At 43.2% G+C, this 24,356-nt stretch overlaps 1 protein-coding gene across 4 annotated transcripts in view; it reads left to right on the top strand.

Moving 5' to 3' along the window:
• Positions 1-10,109: 10,109 nt before the first annotated feature.
• The window catches only part of LOC139110229 (tachykinin-like peptides receptor 99D), a 35,719-nt gene continuing 21,472 nt past the window's right edge, over positions 10,110-24,356 (top strand). For 2 of the 4 annotated variants that reach the window (XM_070670107.1, XM_070669875.1), the window contains exon 1: positions 10,110-13,014. In XM_070670107.1, coding sequence (XP_070526208.1) covers positions 12,569-13,014 — 446 coding nt within the window. In that variant the 5' untranslated portion in view covers positions 10,110-12,568. The remainder of the gene's footprint in view (positions 13,015-24,356) is intronic. The other 2 variants (XM_070669940.1, XM_070670018.1) reach the window with 2 other exon arrangements.

Below are 24,356 nucleotides of genomic sequence, written 5' to 3'. Positions count from 1 at the left end.
TATTTTATCTCAGGGTGCTCTTCAAAAATTAATTAAAAATAATGTCGTTGAATACTGAAATATATTCGCGACTAAAAGTTAAAGATACATTAAACGTACACCGAAGAACAGATTTAGCGTTTTCTGCAGCGACAGAGGCAAGGGATGAGAGAACGAGGAGAACAGTCTTTGACTGTCTTCGGCAACCGGCCGGCGCGGTATATTCCTAATACATGCGGCACATGTGTAACTCGACGCACACGACGCTAAAGTCGCATTCGCTAGTTGCCGTCGCCTCATAACGGATTTTAAAAACGAAAACGATTTTCAGCAACCGAAACTATTTATTCCGCTCGAAAATTAGCGCGGTTATAAACTTGAAAACTTGATATAAACGAAAGGAACACGAACGATAAAACGGAAAGTAAATTTTAGCAGTCGGCCGGTTCAGCTATCGCACGGTTTTCCCTTTGGCTTACGAAAAGAAATTACATGGAGAGACACGTTATCGTTTATCGTATCACTTTCCAGTATTCCTCGTGTGCATTTTTCTCGCTCGGTCGAGCAGTAATGCCGGAAGCGACGGCATTTTTTATACGTGTGCTCGCCAGACAAGAATAAATTCTCGTCCCGCGACAGTGTAATAAATCTTTTCGCGTTTCTCTCTACTTCAGCGGGTATTCCTTGAAAATTACATAAGAGACGGCAGGACGTTCATGCAGTGCCATAAACTAGGACCGTTATTGTATCGAGTCGGGTCGGCTCGAGCTAGCGCGCTCGCAAACATTTCTAGGGAACGTCCCGAGAATTTCAATTCTACGGCGAAGAATGCGGTCGCGGGGAGTCTGCAAGTGCCTGGCAAGTTGTCGCGATTGCGAGTGACGACATATCGATCGGATGAAGAGCGACCGTTTGCGCTTACGATAGTTCCGAGTGCTCGCGAGACGTGCACGAAACGCCGCTCGTCGCGTTCGTGTATTATACATGTAAGTAACGAGTTGCGAGTGGTGGCCACGTCGGAAACGTAAGATTTCTACAGTCAGTACATTAAAGAGGGACCGTTTTCCGTCGGATACCATTAGTTTCGCTCCCAAGGGCGCGCGAGTGGACGGGCTAGATCTGTCGCGAGCGTTGTCGCTCGAAAAAGTAACGGCGGAGAACGGAATCGTGTTTTGCACCATCCAGATGGATGAACGGCTCTCCCATAAAGAGAGACCGAGCGAGGACGATCTATTGTTAATGCGCGGGTGAGCCTGTCTCGCGTTCGGAGCTATGCTCCTTTTATTATGGCTTCTCGCGTCTTTGACGCTCAAGAAAAGGTTGAACGTCAAACGGAATGGCTCGTTCAGCTTGCAAAATTGTCTTCTCCTTTGGTTTACATAAGTAATCGCGTTCGTCTGGACATTTTATGAATCTTATCGTTTAATTTGTGCCGAATAATAAAAGGCGCCGTGCATTTTAATTTCGCCAATCCATGGACTCTGACAAGTCGCGACAGTATTGAAATACGAAACTCCCGTTTGTAAAACTTCCCCGATCGTTAACAGTTTTATTGTAAATTGTAATTTTTTTTTTTTTTTTTTCTGACAATTTCTGATAATTTTGAGATAACGCCGCTCAAAGATATGGATAAAGAGAGTTAAATAAAAAGCGTGAAATGAGAAAAAGAGGTCAAAAGAGTGATATATATGCAAAGACGCGAATGTAAATTTGTTCTACGCTGACAATCTTTTATTCCATTACCGAACTGACTTAATTAAACATATATGCGACGATAAAACTGATGGCTGTTTCATTCAATCTGTATAATTATATTTGCACGAGAAAGATTGGTGCCATAAAAAAAAAAAAAAAAAAAAAAAAAAGACTAATTCTATTTCATTAGGAGAAAACGTACGCGTAATTTTCCACAAATTTCGTTCGAAAGGCAGTCTATAACTCTTTTAAATTTGCCACTTTTATCTCGCCGGGGTGCAAATAAGCGGTTTGAGTGGGCGCCAGCTGGATGCAACCTAAAGTCGGGGCGCAAGTGGAGAAAAGGAAAAAGAGAAGACAAAGCAAAATATACGGGTTGCGAGCACAAGTGCGATATCGCAGGTAAAGTTTAACAAACGGTCCGCTGACTTCTGGATAACCCCGGCGCCGAGAGTTCGTACTATGTTGCGAGAATAGCCGTACATCTTGCGTGCCACTCTAGTTAACGGCAAGTTTACCGTATTTTCAAGCGGTTGATTACTTTGTCCCGCATCGTCTCGACGGAATTTCGATTTCGCGTCTGTCGAAACAAATGCCAATTCCAACTCTACATTAACTTATAGATTTATAGAGACGTATGTCCTTTCCGAATTAGTAATTTAGCCCCGCGAATTTACTCGGAGATGCCCTACTACGACGAGAACACAACCTTGCAGGGAGATTATTTTATATGAAATTACGTCTTTTTTATGCTGCTGAGATACTGCAGTTTTTTTTTCCCCCCTTATAATTGCATAATGGCGCTATCGTATCGAAGGCAAGTGTTTTTTCTCAGTAAAAGTCTCTTATATCCTCGCTATTATGGGATTATTAAACCTGCACCGTCGGTGTACAGCGAGCTAATATAAGTGGCTCGCTCATTAGAGCATATGCATTTATGTGAGCCGGTATTAAGCGATTAATCGCGGAAAAGCATTAAATTTATACGCACAGTCCATTGTTCCTTTTTGCGAAGGAAAATTGCGGAACGAAGGAGTTACTGCGATCGATAGAAATTTAACGGAAGCTCGGAATTGCGCGTATGCTATAGAAGTGAATGCGGAAACTTGAGACGACTGGTGGTTTGTTGTGTGTCATGTTACAAAAGAACAAAACTGTGCTGCATTTCAGCGACATTTCTGGCGATAACTCTCGGAAAGCGTCGTGCACGCGTCGAATAAATTTCAACCTTGTCCAGCGTCCTTCGAAAACAATAAGGCTATCAAATTTATAAGAGAACCGTAAGAAATAAATTGGTCTGTAGGCGTTGGAAAAAAAATAGAAAAGATCTACAACCAACTATATTTATTTACTTCAACGATAGCGCCGAATATACCAGATTTATTTATAAAATGTCTACACAAGAAGAAAAAAAAAAAAAATGAGAAGTTATATAAATATCGATTTTCCTTTTAATTACGCTCGTTTAATTAACTCGTCAAATATGTCGATTAACCGAGACATTTGAAAATAGCGAAATGATTCAGGTTTGTTTTCTCAGTCCACGTTATACGTAGCATAATTGCATGACTAATACGCTTAATTCTCAAGCCAAGGGTGAACAGCAACAGCCATAATTGTTGCTAATGAATTTTACATTATCGTGCCAAAGCCAGTGAACGTTACGTTGCTTTTGCATTGCGCTTTCTAAGTAGTTGTACTACTTCTACTATATGATGGGGCATCACAGCCGTTGACATAAATAAATGTCGGGCAATATAATTGCAGCGTAAAACAATTTTTTTTTTTCTTTTTTTCCTCACCTTTTCTCATTTATGTGAAAAGTTACGCGTTATAGAAATATCCAGGGAAAATCTGTTATTCCCCCAAATTATTTGTAAAGATAGAAATAAAAAAAAAATAAAAAAAAAAAATTAATAAAGAAATGACGACTGTCAACCACGAGATAATAATCTTGAGAGTTTAAAACGCATCCGTACGCTCAGGTCTCTTGGGAAATTTGGATTTGTACGAGCTGTATTCTTCAGACACGAGTAGGGCTTTCTTTCAACCGACGGGCCTTGCACTAATAGAGACGGTAATTTATGTAAGCATTATTTCTGCCGCGTAATAATAGTCGCGCGGAAGCGGGTAAGAGATATTGTTGGATTTAAGGGGAAAGCTGTACAAATTCCGTGGGTCAACCAAATTTAAAATAACATTTAATATTACACGTGAGCGTGCAGTATAAATTCTTAAACGACAGTGAAACGATGTTTCTCGTTATTTCTCAATAATAATCGAATTTCTTATTTTTAATAAATTTGAAACATTGATTATCTTTTAGATTATCTTTAGAAAGAGTTTTATTGAAACGTTGGTAGAAATCGTCCATTTACTAATCTCGAGCTACTTTAGAAACGCGGCGGGGACACGTTTTATAATTCAGAAATTGTTGCAGTTGTCCTTCCTCGCGCGGAGCAGCGTAAAAATCTGTTTATTTGCTGCGATGCAAGTCTACCGTCGTTTCTGTTGGTGATCTCAATTATTAACCTGGAATTGGCCGTGCAACGAGGCAGACTCGCAACGCGAAATCAGTCCGGCCGCTACGTATATACATATCACGTATGTTAATGCGAAGCGGGATGCGGCGTGCTGTTAATACGATTAGCCCGACGGTAATGGAGTACGCGGAAGCTAGGTTGTTGGCGAAGTGGCGCCTGATCGTGTTATCAAGACACTGTCAATACTTCCCGAAGCAGTCCAAGTGCCGCAGAAGCTGCTGTGTTACAAAGAGGCGTATCTTTAACGTGGGCATGCGTTGGTGCGCGTCTTTCGCGTTCAATGTCTCGCAGGACCCCGGGGTGGGTTACCTCTTATAAACCGGATATAACGGATCGTGATTTACAACAAATACGAGCGTTATCGAGCGTGGCGATTTTTAGGTCATCGTTGCGGCGACGACGACGACGACGACGACGACGACGACAATGACGTCGAGTCGTTACGGATGATCGTATTATCGATGGTCTGCCAATATGGGATTCTTAATTTCTCAATAGCGCCGACGACATGACAGCAATAAAGACCGACGCCATTCGGGGCGTTAATGAGTTATAAAAGCACGAAGGGCTCTTGGGAAAACCGCCAACTGATAAAAGGGATGAACTTGTCCTTAGACAGAGAAATCGCGCCGAGTCCTAGATGAACAATTACATGCCAATTTCCAACGAATAATTAAGAACTCCGCGGAGCAGAAATTGGAAACGAAGCGAAAAGGAAATTGAATACCAACGATATTAATCAACATCTGCAAACGAAACCAGAAACAGTCAAAATTAAATTTCTCGCGCACAAGTGTTTACGCGATTTAATTAAAAATTTCAATGGCCGATATTTATTTAAATCTAATTTTGGAGCAAAATATTTTTTTTCAATTAGAATTGGTAACCGCAGGCACGCCGAGAGCAAACACGGCCAAGTCGAGCGATACAACCGAATGATCACTCCCATGATAGCGAAATTGTGCGAAGCACCTTGTAAATGGGACCGTATTTCTACATCAAGTAGAATTTTCGAGTAGAAACAGCGACCGGCGTTAATAAAAAATTGATACCAAAGTACAAAGGCCCATATAGTATAATAAAAAAAATGAACTGAATCATGATTTTAATTTCTACCGTCAAGATCCTGACAATTTCTGTGAATTTATCTTACAGATTAAAATACTTGAAATTTAAATAACTTTACTGACATTTATTTCTCTTTTATTACTTTTCATTCTTCCTGCGATAAACCTCGTTGGCGTTTTTATTTTTTTTTTTTTAACAAAAGATATAAAAAGCTTCTCTACCAGAATTCAAAATCAAAAAGATTGTGTCTCTTGAATAGTCGGCTCTACGAAAGGCGGCCACGTTTGTTCGTACAATTGTAGAATATTGGCCCTTCCGGTAGCGGGTAGAAGAAGAGCAAAAGGCTCTTTCTGCGACGTAACCAGTTGCGCGGTCCAGAGTGATTCACAATTTGCATACTTGGCGGTGTCGTACCGGCGCGTACCATCCTCCGAGTATGCCGCATTCTATTGAAGCAATTCCACTCGTTTTTCGCGGCGCATCCCTATTTTCCTTCTCCGCTTTAGCGCCGGAATGAAAATCGCACGTTCAATTTTCACACCTCGACATTCTTTCTCTCGCGTACGTTTGCGCGTTACGTCATAGGGTATAATACATTATGTACCACCTTTACGTATATGTATTACTTTAACTACAGTGACCGCCAGTGCGACACTTTCGTCAACCACGTACGAAAATAACGTATTCGAAAATATCACCTCGTGTCAGGAAATTTTTGTCGGAAACTTTCGGTACATTTTTTTCGAAAATATTACGCAGACGTATATTAATTCAGTGCACGTAAAGGGTGCGTAAAAAAAAAAAAAAAATAGCAATGTATATGAAAAATGATAAATACTAGACGGCGATAAAATAAAAAAAAAATAAAACCGTGAAAATGGCAATAGGTCGCGGAGATTAAAGCTGATTTAGTATTCTCGTGGATGCACCCTCTCTCAAATACGTAGTCCGGCAAATTAGAGCTATTGCGCAAATGCAATTTTACAGTCTACGGAACAATTCTGTTTTAGTACGAACTAGTGATTCACTAAGCCCCACGGCCTGAGAGGGAGCGAACATTTCCCCGCGGCTGGTTTGCGGGTGTTACCGAGAACATGAAGTCACATACATCGTCACGAATGCTACAAACGTCACGACGCCCTTCACCGAACGCGCTCTCTTCACCTCGCCTACACCTCCGTCATATCGATCGCCAGCTATTTTCAGATTCAGGAACAATATTCGACCGTTAATTGCTTCACTCGCTATTCACTCGCAACTCATCCTACCGCGGGACCTAACCGCCTGTGCAATCGGAGGACAGTCGCGGGACATACCGCAGACATACAGTAATCGTGGTGCACGCATAGTTTAAGAACTCTGCCGAATTACCCACGTTATTGAACGGTTTGCGCAAACAATCCGACAACGAGCGAACAGCGAACACGTTCGGCATTCAGCCAATTAATCTCGATTAATATCAAGTTACGCAGAATATGAATGAAAGCACGCAGCAGTTTATCGGATATGAGAAGAGAGAGAGAGAGAAAGAGAGAGAGAGAAAAGAATAAATTTTTAGAAAACAATTTCTCATATTTAATACATTGATTAGTCTATAATGTTAACAAATGAAAATTAAGGAACATGTGATGGACTAAGAAAATGCAATAAAAATAAAATCTGCATATTTTAATCGGGCTCGCGCGGGGCGATAATGCGGGTAACTATGTGTCTTTGATCCGGTGTTACTTTAATCCGCAGTCCATTTATAAGCAGGCCGCATAAACTCTGATTTCCATTTTACACTGTAACAACCCGAAGTAATTGTTGCCAACGGCGGCGTGGGTCGGTTGTAATTTATATAGCACGGCGTTATTCAAATGCACACGTGTATAGGCAAAAAGGTCCCACGCGCTATTCGCATAATTTTGCAGTTAATCTCGCGTCTCCGTACCACAATTGCGACAATGAAGCTACTTATGATACCGATTATTATTTTCCATTTCGCTCGGGCAGGTTTGTTCCTTCGTATCAAACTGCACTAATATATTTGAAGAGAATGTAAATCCGATAGCTACGATAACGGAACTTCGTAATCAACACGCGGAAGGTAAATTAACAGCGGGAATTAATGTACGAAACGACACCATCGCTAATACGTTAGAAGAGAATATGAAGCAACATTAAATTTCTCTCGCGAGAAATACCGCAATTTCCAACAAAAATCGTTTGTCCGTCCGCGTGTATGTTAACGACATGTAATACTAAACCAGGCTCGCGTTGTTAGATCGAACCAAGTTATCGTGCAGAAAAGCGCATTTCGTGAGCAAATGACGCGCATAAACATTAATTTTAAATCATCGCAAAGTATCGTGCTGTAAAAACAATCCGAGCTCTAACAACGTGAAGATCGTTTGTTTCGAGATAGTTATACGTTATCACAAATCACCCTCAACACTCGACAGAGATGAAAAGAGCAGCGCAAAAATACATTGCGTGCTCGGAGAAAATATCCTTTTAAAATAATATCAATTAATGTTGCTGTATATCAGTTATTATACGTCTGTGAAGCTGGTTCTCCATTTCGCTTCGTCAGTTTTGATTTTAGATAATGTCATAAGACATATCGAGATAACTCTTCAAAGGACTACTGAAACTCCATAAAAAAAAGTTGTATATTTTCCGGAAAAAAAAAAAAAGTTTACCCTTAGGTACATAATTTTTTTTGAAAACGAGAAAAAACTTCGCAGACGTAGTTATTATCACATCGGAAGAAGAGACTAACTGGTCCTTCTTTTTTTCTCTCTCTCTCTCTCTCTCTCTCTCTTTTTTCCTGTCTGGTATTCTACGTTACGATATGCAAAGAGCTTACCGCAGATAACGCGAATAATGGAAAGAATAACACGTTTCTACAGCGCAATTAAGCAAATGATATCTCCCGTTAGACAAAGGAAAATTAAACGAACATTGCGCGCTATATACGCGTGGGTACAATAGCGATATCAAATTAAAATAGCATGATGAAGATGTTACAAATAAGAATTGTTTCGACTAATGAAATAATCTTTTTGTCGAGCGATTGCCGGCAATTATATTATATTCGGTTAAAAAAAAAAAAAAAAAAAAAAAAATTGACGATGCGATAACAATTGCGAGAAAAGAGAAAAATAATAATATCGCGCAACATAATTATCGGAAAGTACACGAAACGCCCCGCAAATGCTTCCGAGCATCTTAATCGCGACGATCGCCGTGCTCATATTACGGTTTAATAATTAAATTCCTTTGGGAAATTCAACGAGTCGTAGTCAGCACGTTCGTTCTTCCGCGGCCTTCTACGAACGTGCCTCACGGACCTTCTCCTTTTTTTGTCACCATACCGAACGAGACAGATGAAATTTCACGGATTTCATCTGCCGTATATTCATACTTACTGGGCTTTTCCCGGCGTGCAGACCGAATCGTTTTCTCACGGCGCGAGCAAATCGCACGGGGAATTCACATTCTCGCCTTTTCATTTCTACTCTCGCATGCAGCGCGTTTTATTCGGACCTAAAGAATAATTTCGAGACTCGATGATATTTTCCACATCGAGGGCCGGAGGTAAGATGACAAGTGGAGGAATTCGTCAACACGAGGAGACCCACCGTTCCGGGTGAATGCGAAATTTCGCGAGGGGTATAAGAATATCAACGAGGGACCTACGTTATGCTTGAAAGCGTCACGACGTAAATTCTTAGCGTAACTTACGCGAGAACGCTTCGGCCTATAAATGGTTATTTTTTTTTCCCCTGCGTCGACTAACGGACAGATGAAAGACCCCCCAATCTTTCTCGTCTTATCGAGGCGGCGTTTCACAATTCTTATAAAAACTTTCCAAATGTCGTGAAAGAGTAGATTTTTCCACCCTCGAGTTTCATGGATTATACATTCCGGGACCAGTTACGCGTTATTCTCGGGGAACTTTCTTCCGGGATGTTCCGGAAACTTTCAGAGAAAGCGACGCGGATCCACCACTACCTCTCACCACTTTCCTTTATCTCTCGTTTAAAACGCTCACGGCTATGAAGGGCGATTTCGTTCTACCTACGTTGTAATCCCGGTGCGCTACAAAACGTTCAAGCCAATTGAAAATTAAGGAGATCTCGAGGAACGTTTGCTCTGAATATAAAGCGAAATTCTCAATCCGTTTTAATAACGTTGGAAAAGGATTCCGTGGCGGGTGTCGTGTCCGTCGTAGTGAAGAAAAACGCGCGAGTCCGACGTATCTTAAAATTCCGAGGGTGTTAGGAGCCAGAAATAGCGGCCGACATAATGCAACGTCGAACGATGCTGGATCAAGTGCACGAGCGATATTGCAACGACTCGCCTCAACACCTAAATGAAGATTCAGTTCTGAAAGCTGTCAACGCGTAATTGAGTGCGCGAAAAGTGTCCTCTTAGATGCCGCGAGACACGGTCGCCCCAAGTCTTGCAATACCGATGTTCTTACACCGCACGTGATCCGGCGGCAAATAGTAGGCAACGATAACGCGGATTTCTTGCTACAGGAAGATTTTATTAGCGACGTGATACGAAAACTTTCCCGCCCACGTAATCGGCCGTAAAGCAATCGTAAAGAGTCCGCGTAAAACGTAACTTTTCCATTTGTGTGAAACGTGATAAGAAAGCTTAATTGAGCTAATTAGCTCGCGCGATATACAACGTCGTGGAAAAGGACCACCTGAATAATGAGCGAACGAAGCGAGGATAGAAGTTTGATGGAAATCATTTTTAAAAATATCAGTTCTTTTAGATACTCTTATCATATGATACATGGACTTTCCCGGGAAAAAAAGCGCCACAGGCACGTTTGCGAATTTCAAGAGAATCTCCATGTAGCCACTCGATACTTCGGCGAGAACTGGTGCGCAAAAATCGCCTCGTCGTAAAGCGGGTAAATTTCTCGAAAAAAAAAAAAGAAAAAAACGCAACATTAACGATGTTTTAGTAATCGCTGGCGACGCAAACGGAGCACGGAGAGAAGATTAAACGCAAAACTTCTTATGGATCGGGAGACCCATCAGTCTTTTCTTCTAATCTAGAAATTAGTGTGATCATTATCCTGATCATTTCTAATCTTATCTTACAAAAAGGGATGCAAAAAGGGGTGAATCGGTATAAAAATTCGTCGCAGAAGCCACTACGTCTATATAGTCGTCGAGGCTTCGAATATTGGCGAAAAGGAAAAAGAAGAAGAAAAAAAAATTATTAAAAAAAAAAAAGCGCGCGCACTCGTCTACTGCGAATAAGCTACGAGAACAATGGGACCTCGTTCGGCGGCAACCGATCCGCGGTTTGGGACGCGATCGGATTCTGCGGAAAGCACCCGTGCATGAAACGCAAGCGGAAGCGAGTTCCGATGTCGATCGAAGGCTGACAATTCCACGTTGGCCCGCACGCGCGGTTTAATCGGCGAAGACATATCGTCGATATTAGGGATAATCGTGTCTTTTTTTTAACCGGTAGAAATTTTATATATATATATTTTTTTTTTTCTTTAATAGCGGAATTTATAAAACGTCCCGCTGAAAGTACGGTCATTACGACGTGATCGATGAGAGGGTTAAATTAACAATTTTCATAATTAAGTGAATATGAATTATCTCGGCGACCGATTACGAAAGATGTACGTTCGTGTACCCGGATTCGGTTCGTACTTTTACACATTTTTCCGCCGCGATTTTTCCAATTAAGATCGATCGTATATAAAAAAAAAAAAAAAAAAAAAGTGCGACGCGACACGACAAGCCGAGATTAAAAGATCGTATTTTTGGTATCAGTAATAACATATTATATCTATAACTGAATTCGACATTACGAAGAACGTGCGCTTCGCTTGAGCGTCATTTGCTTTTAATTACATTTAATTGATAATCAATCTCCAGGCACTGGAATAATCAAAATCATCACGATAACTTGGCGTTTGAGAATTGTCAATTTAATTGTTGGCGTTTACGTTCGCATTATGAAATCGGTCAAGCAAAAGAAACAATCAGCATCGCGGAAAAGCGGCAATAATTACATCTTTAGATTTCTTTCTTAAGAAATAAATAAATAAAAATATAATTTTATATTTCTCCTTTTTCTTTCTCTTTTCTTCCTTTTCTTTTTTTTCTCTTAACAATTCAAATACGTAAAATCTATTCATACAATTCAAAGATAAAGTTTACTTGAAATCTAGAAAAGGTATCGATTATTAGGTGGAGAAATTGATCGGGCCAAGATTTATTGCGACCATTAACAGGCAGCGCTGTAAGTTTTGGACCACTAGCACCCACCGGTCTCGGGGGTGGGAAAAATACACGCAAGCGCGAACCATGTCCATGTGCATGGACACGGTTGGCATTTGTGTGGGTGCCTCCCACCTAGAAGTATGGTTGCTAGCGGTCCAAAACTTGCAGCACTGCCAGTAACCGACACGCTCGCACGAAAGATCGACCGGGAACGAGGAAAATCAGCGATATCGGGTGAGCGTGGCGCGGAATTTACAAACGGGGACGAGCAACGCGCGAATTTGAAAACCGATGGATGTTCCTCGGCTCTTCATTCACGATTTAAAATTTCAGTCCACAATGAGAAAGACTCGAAGCGGAGTAATCAAACGCAGTGATAACGTTTGGTTTGTAACGTGCTCTTCTAGTGCGCGAGGACAAATGCGACGCAAGTTTCGGTGTTACGTCGACATGCTTGCGAAAGCTTACCCAACTTGGTCGACTGGTATGCGCGGTTGACAAGAATATGTAAGTTATTTCCCTTGAAAGACGATAACCCTGCTTGTAGCTCGTAGCTCGTAGCTACATCGAATTTCTGTCCTTTAAATAGCACAACAAGTGAACTTTACGGGCATACCGAAGTATTTCAAAAATTCTCGGCCTCTGAAAGAGAGATGAATTGACGCGGTCGCATCCTACGAATGCTCGATATACCTTTGCGGCGATGTCGATATCATAATTGCGTTAGAGACTATTCAAGAGCCACTTATCAAAAACTCGACAGACTCGGAAAGATTAAGTAAAGAAAAATAGGAAAAAAAAAAGAAAAGAAAAATAAACGCAGAAAGGACAGCGAAACTGTAAACGAGAGAGAATGAAAATTGCGGTCTCCAAGCGGCAGCTTAGCGCTATCGTTAAAGTGAGATAAGAAAGACCGCCAGACGTAAAATTGCAAACGCGAACGAAGTGGACGGTCGAGCGGCGACGGTCTTCCGCTTTTCTGTGGCTTAAGGTAAATCAACGGGTGGAACCTCGCGGTCAATATTCGTGATGCAGAGCCTCGACGAGTTGTTGTACAATTTCACGTCTCAATCCTGGAACGTGACAACGACGCTGTGGTACGACAATGACACCTATCACAACGGAAGCAACTACACGGATTTGGCGCCGCGGAACCAATTCGTGCTCCCGTGGTGGCGACAAATGATTTGGACGCTTTTGTTCGCCGGAATGATCACGGTGGCGACCGGCGGCAATCTGATAGTAATATGGATCGTGTTGGCGCACAGACGAATGCGCACCGTCACCAACTACTTTTTGGTGAACCTCAGCATCGCAGACGCCATGGTCTCAACCTTGAACGTTACCTTCAATTACACCTACATGCTCAACAGCCACTGGCCGTTCGGAACCCTCTACTGCAAGATTTCCCAATTCATCGCGGTCCTTACGATCTGCGCTAGCGTTTTCACTCTAATGGCGATATCCATCGATCGGTGAGTTTTTTTTTTCCCCCCTTTTCTCTTTTCTTTTTTTTAAATAATACGCTTTAGACACGATTTTGTGAAAGCACGGTGTCTCAAATCACGACGGTCAATATTAGGATAATGTCGCTTCAGGCTCACCCCCTGCTATTGTATACGAGATTTGATATTATCGCGAAGAACATATCCTGTCAACGCTAATCTTACCGCCTAAGTTCGAGTCATCGCCATGCTCCCAAGACATATCGAACAATCAATAATCTCGAAGATAGTGATTCTGTAATTTCCACGCAAGCTCCTTCTTTCCTACGTTTTTCTCGCTTTCAGTATGTGCTCGTGCCAAAACTCTACTTATATCAAATGTCCGGTCCAGAGAAATTACATTTCCTCGAACGACTGTTTCTTTAGAAAATCCTTGTGCGCGTTCAGTGCATAACGTGGATGCGTTATATTAAAAAGAGTTTGCGGCGAAACGGGAAAAAAATATTCTCGAATCGATAACGAAAAATAATCTGACTACAAAAGTTTATTAAAAAGAAAAAAAAAAATTGCGACACATATATTCGCATTCTAGCGTCATTTGGCATTTGATATCATATTGGAAAAATTGAGGTCTTCTGTTTTTTTAATTTTCTGCTGATACTCGACGAGTTGTCACATCGAGCTCAAGAGCGTTTAATAATAAATAGTGATGTAATTTCTTAAACTACTCGATAATAAAATATACACGAGTACGAAAAAAGAGACAAATAGAACAAGAATTGTTTTTTTTTTTTAATTTTTTTTTTTTCGTAAGAACACTGGAAAGGTGCGATTCAATTTGCGAACAAAAATGCGCCGTTAATTTCTCAAAGTGACTTTTCTCTTAAATGAATGCCATTCAAAATTATATTTTTAACGACTGCATACTTCCGTTTTAATTAGTCTCTTCCTCTTTTGCATCAACTAGATTACGATTTCCTAATGAGATTTGAAAAATTAAATTCCTTTTAATTAAAAGAAGGAAACCATTCGTGCAAAATAGTCGATTACATCGGCGCGAGAATTCGTCAGCTCTAAATATGTACATTGGAGCTAACTGCGATTGCACTTGTAACGCTTTAATAGCGATCATTTAAATTCGCATAAATCCCGATTAAAAACTTTTCAAACCAAACAACCTGCCTCAAAGCCGCTAAGCCCATCTAGCGAAGCGAATAATTACTTTAGGAAACTAAAATCTAACAGGCTGAATACAGGAAACTAGTTGGAACACATCCTTCGCGTATCATTTCTCGCAAATGTACTGCGGAGTAAAAGCTCATTATTTGCAACGCGGACGAACAAAACTACGAGAAGCGTACCCTGATTAAAGACCTATTGCTTCCTTTTCTTTTTATATGTGTCCCCAGAATTAACCCTAAAACGGCAATGTGTTTCTCCAAGATTTAGTCATATTGCGGCGGAATTGGCGATAAAAAGCCGCGAAGAGCGATAAAAATTCGAAATTTCGACGTCGCTCGATGTCGCCGGCAGATGCTACGTGATATCGGAAGGTGCTCGGGTCGTGAATCGTGAAACTCGTTTTTACGCCAGAGATAGAAACAGGGAAGGGTGGTTTACCGGTGGCGAACCGGCTCGATAACCGCGAGCGGCGCGCGTCGGCCGCGCGCCGATAGATTTATCGCGGGGGAGCTAATTTTCGGCGATACATCCCGAGAGTAACGCGAATGTTACGCATATTATTGACTGCGCGACGATGAGAAGCTCGGCATTCCGCGAGCAGCACCGATACACAGAGACCGTTTCCAAGTGACATGTCCTCCGCGGATACGCCGATGGAGCATTGCACTCGATCGGCTACGCCGGCATTCCCCGATAAATGATAACGTGCGTTATCACAAGCGCGAGAATCTGAGACCTCTACAATATACTGCGGGCATGGAGGAAACAGAAAGAGAGAGAGAGAGAGAGAGAGAGAGAGAGAGAGAGAGAGAGAGGGGGGCCATCAGAATGTAAGCATTGCACCTATTGTGATAGAAATAACGGGTGTTGTAGCCCGCACGGATATCGTTGCGATCGATTTTCACTGCGGAGGCTTTTATCTAGATCATTAAATGTATTACAGCGAGGCTTTATACGTAGCTGCAACGAGCTTCTGTAAATGCGATGAAATTGAATGGACCGGAGGGAACTTAATCGACGCGCAGACAACGAAAATTTATTCCGATGAATTGATATCGCCCGGAGACAGCGACAGAGGCCGATCGCCCGCGTCGAAGTGAGACGCGCGTTTACGGTAAAGCGCGGATTCAACGGTAAACCCGTATTCGAAATGAATTTTCACGCGATTTTATCCGTCGCACTCTAGAGAATCGGTCGCGTCGCCAGCAGACGTAATCGTAGATATAAAAAGAACTCGGGGATTGGACCGGTAGTTAATTTGCTCCGCACTCGATAGCCCACGCAGAGATATTGCTGTTATCGCTACCCACCGTAGGAAGGCACGTTAGCCTGTCAATACGAGGGGTAGGTTGATCTTGAGAGAAAAAGACGATCGCCGCCCGTAATCGTGAGAAAAAGAGGCTTGGCAAAAGTCTCCTCCTATCCGCGTGGGAAAAGAAAGAAAGGGGATAGATAATCACCGCGGCGCGAAGTAAAGAATCATTTGTATCGTTACTTTGAAATATTCTATATCCGAGTATAAGCGAACGGAGGGCGCCGCCTTTTCGAGAAAACGATCAGACTGGAAACGACGTAATCGCCATGATAATTAGCGGGAAATTCCAATAAACATAATCGGCTGAAGAAAGTTAGAGATTGCACGGAACGCGAAACGAAATTGGCCTTGATACTAATTAGGTTTCTGCGGTTAATGCCGGGTGCCCTCACGCGAGAGACGGAGAAACGTCCTGCTTCGTCGCAGGTCGCATTAACGATTGAAATATTAATCGCGAATAATTGCCACGTCTTTTTGCCTAATTGGGAATTTAAGAGCCCTAGCCGGATCGCAACGGGACGCATTAAAGTACGATTGCACGCCGAGGAAAATTGCGAATAACCCACGGCACGTAATTTGGCTAGCTGAATCTTTCCGCGCAACATTATTTTCCATTTTCGTAAATAATAGGTTTATCTGACATTCCGCCCGTTTCAAAACACAGTTTTCCCCCGGCTTTTCAGCCGAGCCCGGAATTGAATTGTTGAGATTATTTTCGTTTCGGTTGCGCCACCGGTGAACGAATCTTTTCCACCGTACAATTCGTCGACTCGCCGGCAAAAGTATCGGAAAGACTTCTCCCGTTCGATATTTATCCGAAAAGATTGTTATCATCGGGAAAATACTTAAGATTCTTCTCCTTATTCGAGAAGAGCTTTCTCCTCCTTTTGTACTTCCCTTTCGCTCGTATCTTTTCATCGTCGGTTGCACTTCTTTCGCGCGCGCGCCCCCGAAACCGTCTTATCCCGTTAAAACGCGCTGGCGTTCAATTTTCCACGGGGAAAAATACCACCCACGCTTACCCACACGTTTTACGAACAAGAGCGTATCCGTGTTACGTAACGGAAGGCAGCGATATTGAAATATTCATCGCCGAACGTTTATTCAGGATCGATTACGTTATATTGACTCGTCGAATTAACGGGGAACACCCTAATTTTTAAATTAAAATTTGCCACGATGAGAAATTTCGCTCTCTAGCATTTTCGACACCCTACACGCGGGTCTCTTACGTTTCAAATGCCGACGCGCCCACTGAAGGGTTAAAGATTAATATCGTGACGTAATAACTCGACAGCGAGGTTCAAGGTGTCGGTAAATGTTACGGCAAACATACCCCGCTACTGCAGTAACGCATAATGAATACAACCGGTTTGCATACAACGTAATTGCATTTTTAAAGAGATTTCACATCAAAGAGACAAGCGAGAAGAGGTAGCGATGTATTATTTCACCGGCTTTGCATTTAGAAATAGAGACTTCTGTTATTTGACAATACTCTACAATTCTAGGAAGCTGCTGAACGTAGGATGTTACTCGCGTTTGAAGCCTATGCATTTCGCGATGTTGACGTCATTATTGCGTTCCTGCGTATGTTTGGCATCCATTATTCGTGCATAGAAAACTCACGCGGCATGACGTTGAGGACGGGGAGCAGTTAGCTCCTTGCGCGGTATGTCACGTACGTGCTTCCGATACCAATTCAAATGAGAGAGCCATGTCGAAAGAATGCCGGCGCTATCGCCGAGTCGTACTTGTAAACGGAGCCCCCGGAGAGGGTTGCTTCGCCAAGCGATAAAATAAGAAACGCGAAGCCCGAGGAGAACATACACACACAGGTATATATATATATATATATATATACCTGTTCCCTTCGTATTAGAAATTCAACGAGAGCTCGATGACGCGTAATAAAAACATAAACGGCAGTCCGTGGATCGGTCGCGGCGGGACGTTTGCGAGAAACGGTGGGAAAGCATCTCGATAAAGAAAGTAAATAAATCCTGAAATATCGCTCCGGGGATCGCCCGGGTGATGCATCCGAGGGTCGATGAAAAAGACTCGATTAAAGTCCGAAATGTAGCGCGGCTAATACCGTCGTCGGTGCATCGGTAAAAGTGGTGCTTATTGGTGACGCGTGGCAGATTGCTCCATGCTCGGCGGAGAGTATAAATTGACGGTGGCCGATTTCCGATCGTCGGCTGCATCTGTTGCCTATATCCCGTAGCCTCGATAAAATCCTATCAGTTGCCAATCTTAAATTCCATTAGAGAGACGTAACATTCTATCCATTTCATTAACTTTATAAACTCTATTAGTCCTTAAATTCTATTAATTATCGTTATTGATTAACCGTCCGCGCTATTAATAGGAGAGATTGTCGTTTAACCGGCAAACTTGATTGACAAACAGAGTGAATAAATTAGGGTAAAAAATAAAAAGGATAAATAAAGTGAATTATTCAAAAGTTTCGTCTTTAAATTAGAGCAAGGTGATCGATGGCGAATTCAGCGCACAAGCCCATGTTTTCAGCACGACTATATCCTTGATAGTCGGTAGCGGCACGCCTGTTTCAAACCACGGCGGCGATCAACGTTCGAGTGAACAATTTACGGACGTGGCTACAATCTAGTTCACTTACGAATAAGTACGCGACGCGCGATTGCAAATGCTGCTACGCGTAGAGTGAAAACTCGATGATATCTAAAAATATATCCCGGCACTTCTCTCAAACGGAAATTTAGTCAACGATCGCCGAACCAGATACGAGTAATACATACACACGTTGTACGCGTTTATACGAGTGGAGCAGTCATCGCGAATTCGGCAATGCCTTTTTTTTTTTTTTTTTTTTTTTTTTCCTGATCAAATTCGTGAATTAAATTCGCGTTCGAAAGGTCAAGCTCGGGGCTCGATGGCGGTTATATGCCGAAGACAGAGATGTCGAGCGACGTTCGGACTTGACGGCCGTTATCGAACGACGTGGAAGAGACGTCGAGTGCAATCGTGCTCGATTCCGTCCAAGGAATTTGACCACCCGGGCCTTCTTTTCCTATCGCAACGACGACGGGGCCGCGATTCAATTTCCCCGAACGATCGAAGCGCGAGTCTTGCTTCGCGGGGATTATCACCGGTACGCGGATCGATTACGGCAATCCGAGTCGCTTTAAACGACAAAAGTCTGCAGCGAAATCTAGTCTCGCACGAAAGAACGAGGGAGTTTGCGGACTAACGAGTAGCGTCGTCCTCAACTTTAACGATCATTACTAACGACCATCCCGGTGCCCGGTCTAACAAAGTGACGATCGATAAAACATTGTAGCTTTAAGAAAGAAACTTCTTAATCGAAAGTACAAATCATAATAACCTCCGCGCGACTGATTTATTCCGCCGGAGAATATAATCCGCATCGGGTCCGGTCAACAAATTTCAATTCATTTCAATTCACCCATCGCATTCATTTAGTTATAAACGCTATCGAACTGACGGTATCTAATAACTATCGGGCTTGATCTAGCGAACTCTCCTAAGTGGCTTTCGAAACTTGGTTGAGAAACGCGCTTTCATGCATTGATAATCAACAAGTTTATCCCGCGGCGCGCCGTTTTGCTCGTACTAAAGGCATTATCGCGACGCGTAGACAATGGTAAAATGTACTCGGCGATCCGGTACCGGATTGCGTGAGAATGCCAGTCTTCTCGTTCCCGGATTGTTCCGTTAACGAAAAGTTATTCTATCCGCGAGCGTTGAAACGCGGAACAGACCGACGAGTTTACTAATTAATTCCCTCGAGTCCGCGCTATCGCGCGATATATTTTTCCACGCGTATAAGAACTCGCGGGTGAACCGATCGATTTTTGACGCTCTCTCTTTGGATTAGACTATGAAATCCCGACCGGATATTTCCCTCGAGATTTATCACCAAGGCCACGCTGGCAACGACGGTCAGAAAAATTTCGAATTGACGTCGACTTCGACGGCGAGCGACTGCACGGAACAGAATCAATTCGACGTACATCCGATCGATCATTTCTCACCGGGATAAATGCTCAATTTTAGCCGAGAGACGGTTACACGATGCTTACAACGTGGCTGAAGAATCGAATAAAGCTCTCTAGAGAAGAGGAAACGTGGCTGGATTCCGTTACCGCGCAAACTAAAATGATATTAAATCGTTTAATAATAAAACCATTTTGCAACAGACGCAAAGAAAGGACTGAAACGAGTTCGGAGAAAGAGATTCTCTGAGAATCGACGACGTATCTGAGTAACGAAGCGATGTTTCAACCTCTTTAAAAGCTTCTTCGTGAATAATACGAAAACGAAGATCAGCGCGCAGCCAAAGACGCGATAAAAAAAAATGTAAAAAAAAAAAAAAGCCTGGTTTAAACGCGAGGAGCTTTGATCGAGCGCAGAGATTCGGATCGACGCGATTCGGCGAGCAATGGGCAGCGACAAATACATCGAGTATAACAACGCGAGGGACAATTTAAAAACATGAAAATTCCACCGCTCGTCATCTTCGCCCACGAGGAATGCGGAATTGTTCGATAAAATCGTTATTCACAAAATAGTATTCGTAATACGAACGCGAATATTACCTTCGATACCCATCATAATAGCGAACGTGACTGGAATATCATTGTTTCGCGAGAACATGCAGCTCGCGGTTCAATCAAACGTCAGGAATGGATCACTCGGCCCGGCTGCACTTCTCAGGCAGAAGCCGCGGGAGAACTCGCGGAGAAATTGGGCGAATATTCGGATCGCCGGTATCGCTTTTCTGGCCTGACGGAGAATAGCGGCCGATAAAATTGACGGGAAAACGCGGACCGACGCGCGGGCGGAAAGGCGAATTTAAAATCGGAACCGCCGATGTCGATTTCGCCGTCGGACACAATCCGCGGCTGCCAACGCGAATGCCAATACCACCTTGAATCGCCAATTGTTATTTCTGTTATAACCGCGAGCCGCGCAACGATTCGTCTCCACGTCAGTCATCCGTCCGGAAACAAAACTTCCGGAGAAACCTCCGGTTAAAGAGGCTGCATCGGCAGCCTCGCGGCACCGATCAACACGCAAATGCTGCCGACCGCAACGTAAATGTCGTCGACGTCAGTTAAAACGCCGCGCACACGTCATCGATACGGTTTTGGAAACGACACGGTACATTTTGCCATTCGACGTGAACGAATTGCTACGCAAACCGTTAACGTTCGGCGTAACGCCAGCGGGAATAGCGATCTCGGAGTACGAACTTGGCGAAATAGTTTGCGCTACGGAAAATCTTTTGCGAAATAAGCTACAAGGACCGAGCTTGAGTCAAGTGTTGTTTATATCGAGGAGCAGATTTTTCTGAGACCGCGTACGAGGACTTTGAGCAGAGATTTCGAGACGTCTGCACCTGATCTTCAAGTGGAAAATCAAATTAAACGAAACCCGACGCAGACTACGCATCGCTAGTGTCTGAGCAGACTCTCCAAGGCGACCGAACCTGTTGAGTCGCACAACCTGTTGCGGCGGCTAAACAATCTAAAACAACTTATTTCACTGATTTGTCTCCGAGACAACTTTAATAACGCTCAATAGATTGGCGAAAGAGTCAAAGAGATTGGAAAGAAAACCTTGATCGCGTTCCATTCGCGATTAATCGCGACAAACTCATCGAAAAGCGTGAACGCGTACGATTGAACGTCGACGATCGGTATATCTTCTACGATTATCTAATCGACAATTAACCGAGACTGCTGACAAATTTTTGACAATTAACCTTAGATTGAACTGAACTTGGAAAGAAATAACTAACTTACATAACAAACGCGCTATTAATTTTTCATTCAACTGATGGCATGCAGAATTTACATTATACTAGAAAAAACCATGCGACTCACCGAACTGCATGAGCGTCAGCGGAGTTGTTGAATTCGGCCGGTGGCTGTAACATAAAAAATATATCATATTTTTTGACATATATTAAAAAAAAAAATTAATGTCTTTATTTAATAAAGATTTTATAAAAGAAATTTATGCTCACCTAAGAGTTGCTCCGCCGATGCAGGATACCTATCCGAGGCCTGCTCCTCCTCTCAGAGGGGACGTGACGAGCCATCCTTCCGCGCCCTGGAAACTCGCGAACGCGCCCGGGTGAAGTTACAATCGCGAAAATTATCGGCGCGTTTCATGTTCGGCACTCGCGTTTAAAATTAAGTCGTACGAAAAAAATCACGCCCGAATACTACACGGAAGTCTCGGAACGGCCGACGAACCCGCCGTGGTTCGTGTAATTAATAATTATCGGCGGTAACGACACTCGTTGACAGCTGCGTCGATTCTGTAACAGAAAGAAAATATATCATTTAATAAACGGTAATAGAATACCGTCTGGAAATTCCACATACATAAATATACAAGAAATGGGATGCAAGTAGAAATGCGCAACGCGAACTTTAATCAAAATACCAAAGGCGTTATTCTACCAATTGGAAGGCTGATTAGAATTCCAATGTCGTCGACGGAGAGAGGAAGGATCGATCGATCTCGGGGAGCGCAGGAAAATTGGAGACGAGATGAAGTGCCTCGTCTTAAAGAGAATGCCGACTCGAACCGTCGATCAGCGAGAGCGGCGAATTAAGCGCTGCGTATTATCTGTTCGCGTAATCTCGCAGTTGACCGACGTAAGAGAGAGTCGCGCGTTCGACTTGAGGCCATGCAAAAAAAGCGCAAGCCCCACCGTATCGTAATCGCGTCGACGTCGGGCGTCGAATGTAAACGGAGACGCGAGCGTCAATTTCCTGGACGCGCATCCGACCATGGCCGAGTGATACCCTCTGGCCACCTTTAGCGTCACCGCGATCCAACCCCTCTGTGTACAGTCCGTCAGCAGCGCCTATCCGCCGACTATAGTAACCCGAATCAAAAGGCTGATCCGAACGTGAGTTACAAAGCGAGCTACGATCTCGCGGTCCGCGAGCGGGATAACGAAGGGGGGAGGGACGTTCTGAAACGTACGCTGAGGAAGCTGTCGGTTCGGCTGGCAAACTGTTTCGGTGCCGGTACCGGGCGTTCTGGAACGCCGCCAGGTCGTCGAATGTCAGCGCGGACTACAATTGCGGAGGCTATTACAACGCGCGTCAACGCCGAGGACGTCAACGGTGCCGACCCCGGTCCGATAGTGGCCGATAGCGGCGGTGAATCGCGTCGTCGATCAACGTCCTCCCTTCGCCAATAATAATAATAATAATAATCCCAGGACGAGAGCGAGAGCTATCGCATTGTCGATGACGCGTTGAATGATTTTCTGAACGGCGGTTCGGTGGCTCGCGAATAAAGCGCGCCGTGCAATATCGTTGATAATTACTTTACGGGCTGCGATATTAAATTATAATGCGATTTGCGGTTGGGAATTAAAATTGAAAAGTTTAAAAGCGAGAACAAAAGAAGGGATACGAGGCGTAGGGCGCGAGCGAACGCGGGGAGGAAACGATTTGAGGGAAAGCGGCAAGAAGATCGGCGGGCAACCGCGAAATGCAAAAATCGATAACTTAACCCGGGCGTTCTCCGCGAGTTAATCTACGTCGGTCAGTTGGGCTCGGCCGAGAGAAATGTTTATCGCGACGGATTACGGTACGACGTAACGAGGGATTCAACGTCAGGCACGTGACGTGGCTTGATAAAATATGCATTGCATCGGCGAGGCAGTCGCGAGCAGCCGTGGGATTACGAACCACTGTAAAACGTAATTCATGATCACGTTGCAAGAAAACGCCGCGCCGTCAGCGAGAATAATGGGTGATTAGTGAAGCGCAAATCTAATAAGGCAAAATTTAACGCTGCATGTAATGTAAATCACGTTTAAATCAATTAGATTGTACTTGAGCCGCGGGATGTTTAACTGTAGCAGACTGCGAAAGGTATAATTGCGAGATTTGCGAAAAGACTCGGAAATATCTCGGAATATATGTTTCGTTTAATATTAATAATATGTTTGTGACTTCTTTTCGACAAATTATAATATGTATATGACCCTCGGATGTTGTAATTTAGCACACGTCTTTAAAAATAAAAAAAAGAGAGGAAAAAATACACCCGGAAATATCTAGTTGAGAATTCATACTCTTCACTTACAGTCGATTTGCATTTCAAATCACATTTGAGGAACATCTTCGCCCGGAAAGAAGTCCCTTTGACAGATTTACACGTGTCACGTCTCAAACGCCGAAGTAAAAACGAAAATGCAAATCGTGTTTCGTAACTTATCTCTGGAGTTACGTTGAAATTGCAAAATTTCAAGCGGTATGTATGTACACGCGGAATGCGCGAGGTCGCATTAATTTCGCAGTTACTTATTTGCTCGTTAAAGTTTTCACGTATCTCTCAAACTCTTAAAAGAAATTGTTTTAGACGGTTATAAATATATTACAGAAAAAAAAATCGAAAAGGCTTTTTTAGGTTAAACCGTGTACTAAAATTGGGATCGCATTTTATTTGACGAGACGCCAACGATAAGAAAAAGTAACTTGCCGACAACTGCCGTCCTTTCTCCCTCCTTTCCGTCCGTCCTTCCTTCCTTCCGTGGGACTGAATTATCTCGACATACTGCAGCTTTTTCTTCACTTTATCCTATCACCCTGATTGTTCTATTTATGTATCACTATTACGAACACCCTCGCTTGACAAACGACCGACCGAATGAGTGACGGAGAATTATCGCGACGATGTTTGACGATTAAAACTAACGATAAGAAGCACGGCGAACGAGTCCTTGTCCGAATCTACACTCACACTGTTCGTAGCGTTGCTTTTTTCCGGCGAGTCTTTGCTAGAATCGTCCTCAATCTCGACCGGTTGCGACGTGATGCGACGAGCAAAACAACTA

This window comes from Cardiocondyla obscurior, linkage group LG01, assembly GCF_019399895.1.
Source record: "Cardiocondyla obscurior isolate alpha-2009 linkage group LG01, Cobs3.1, whole genome shotgun sequence".
In the NCBI taxonomy this organism is placed as follows: domain Eukaryota; kingdom Metazoa; phylum Arthropoda; class Insecta; order Hymenoptera; family Formicidae; genus Cardiocondyla; species Cardiocondyla obscurior.
The sequence above is the reverse complement of the archived record's forward strand: the minus strand, read 5'-3'. Positions and strand labels throughout refer to the sequence as shown.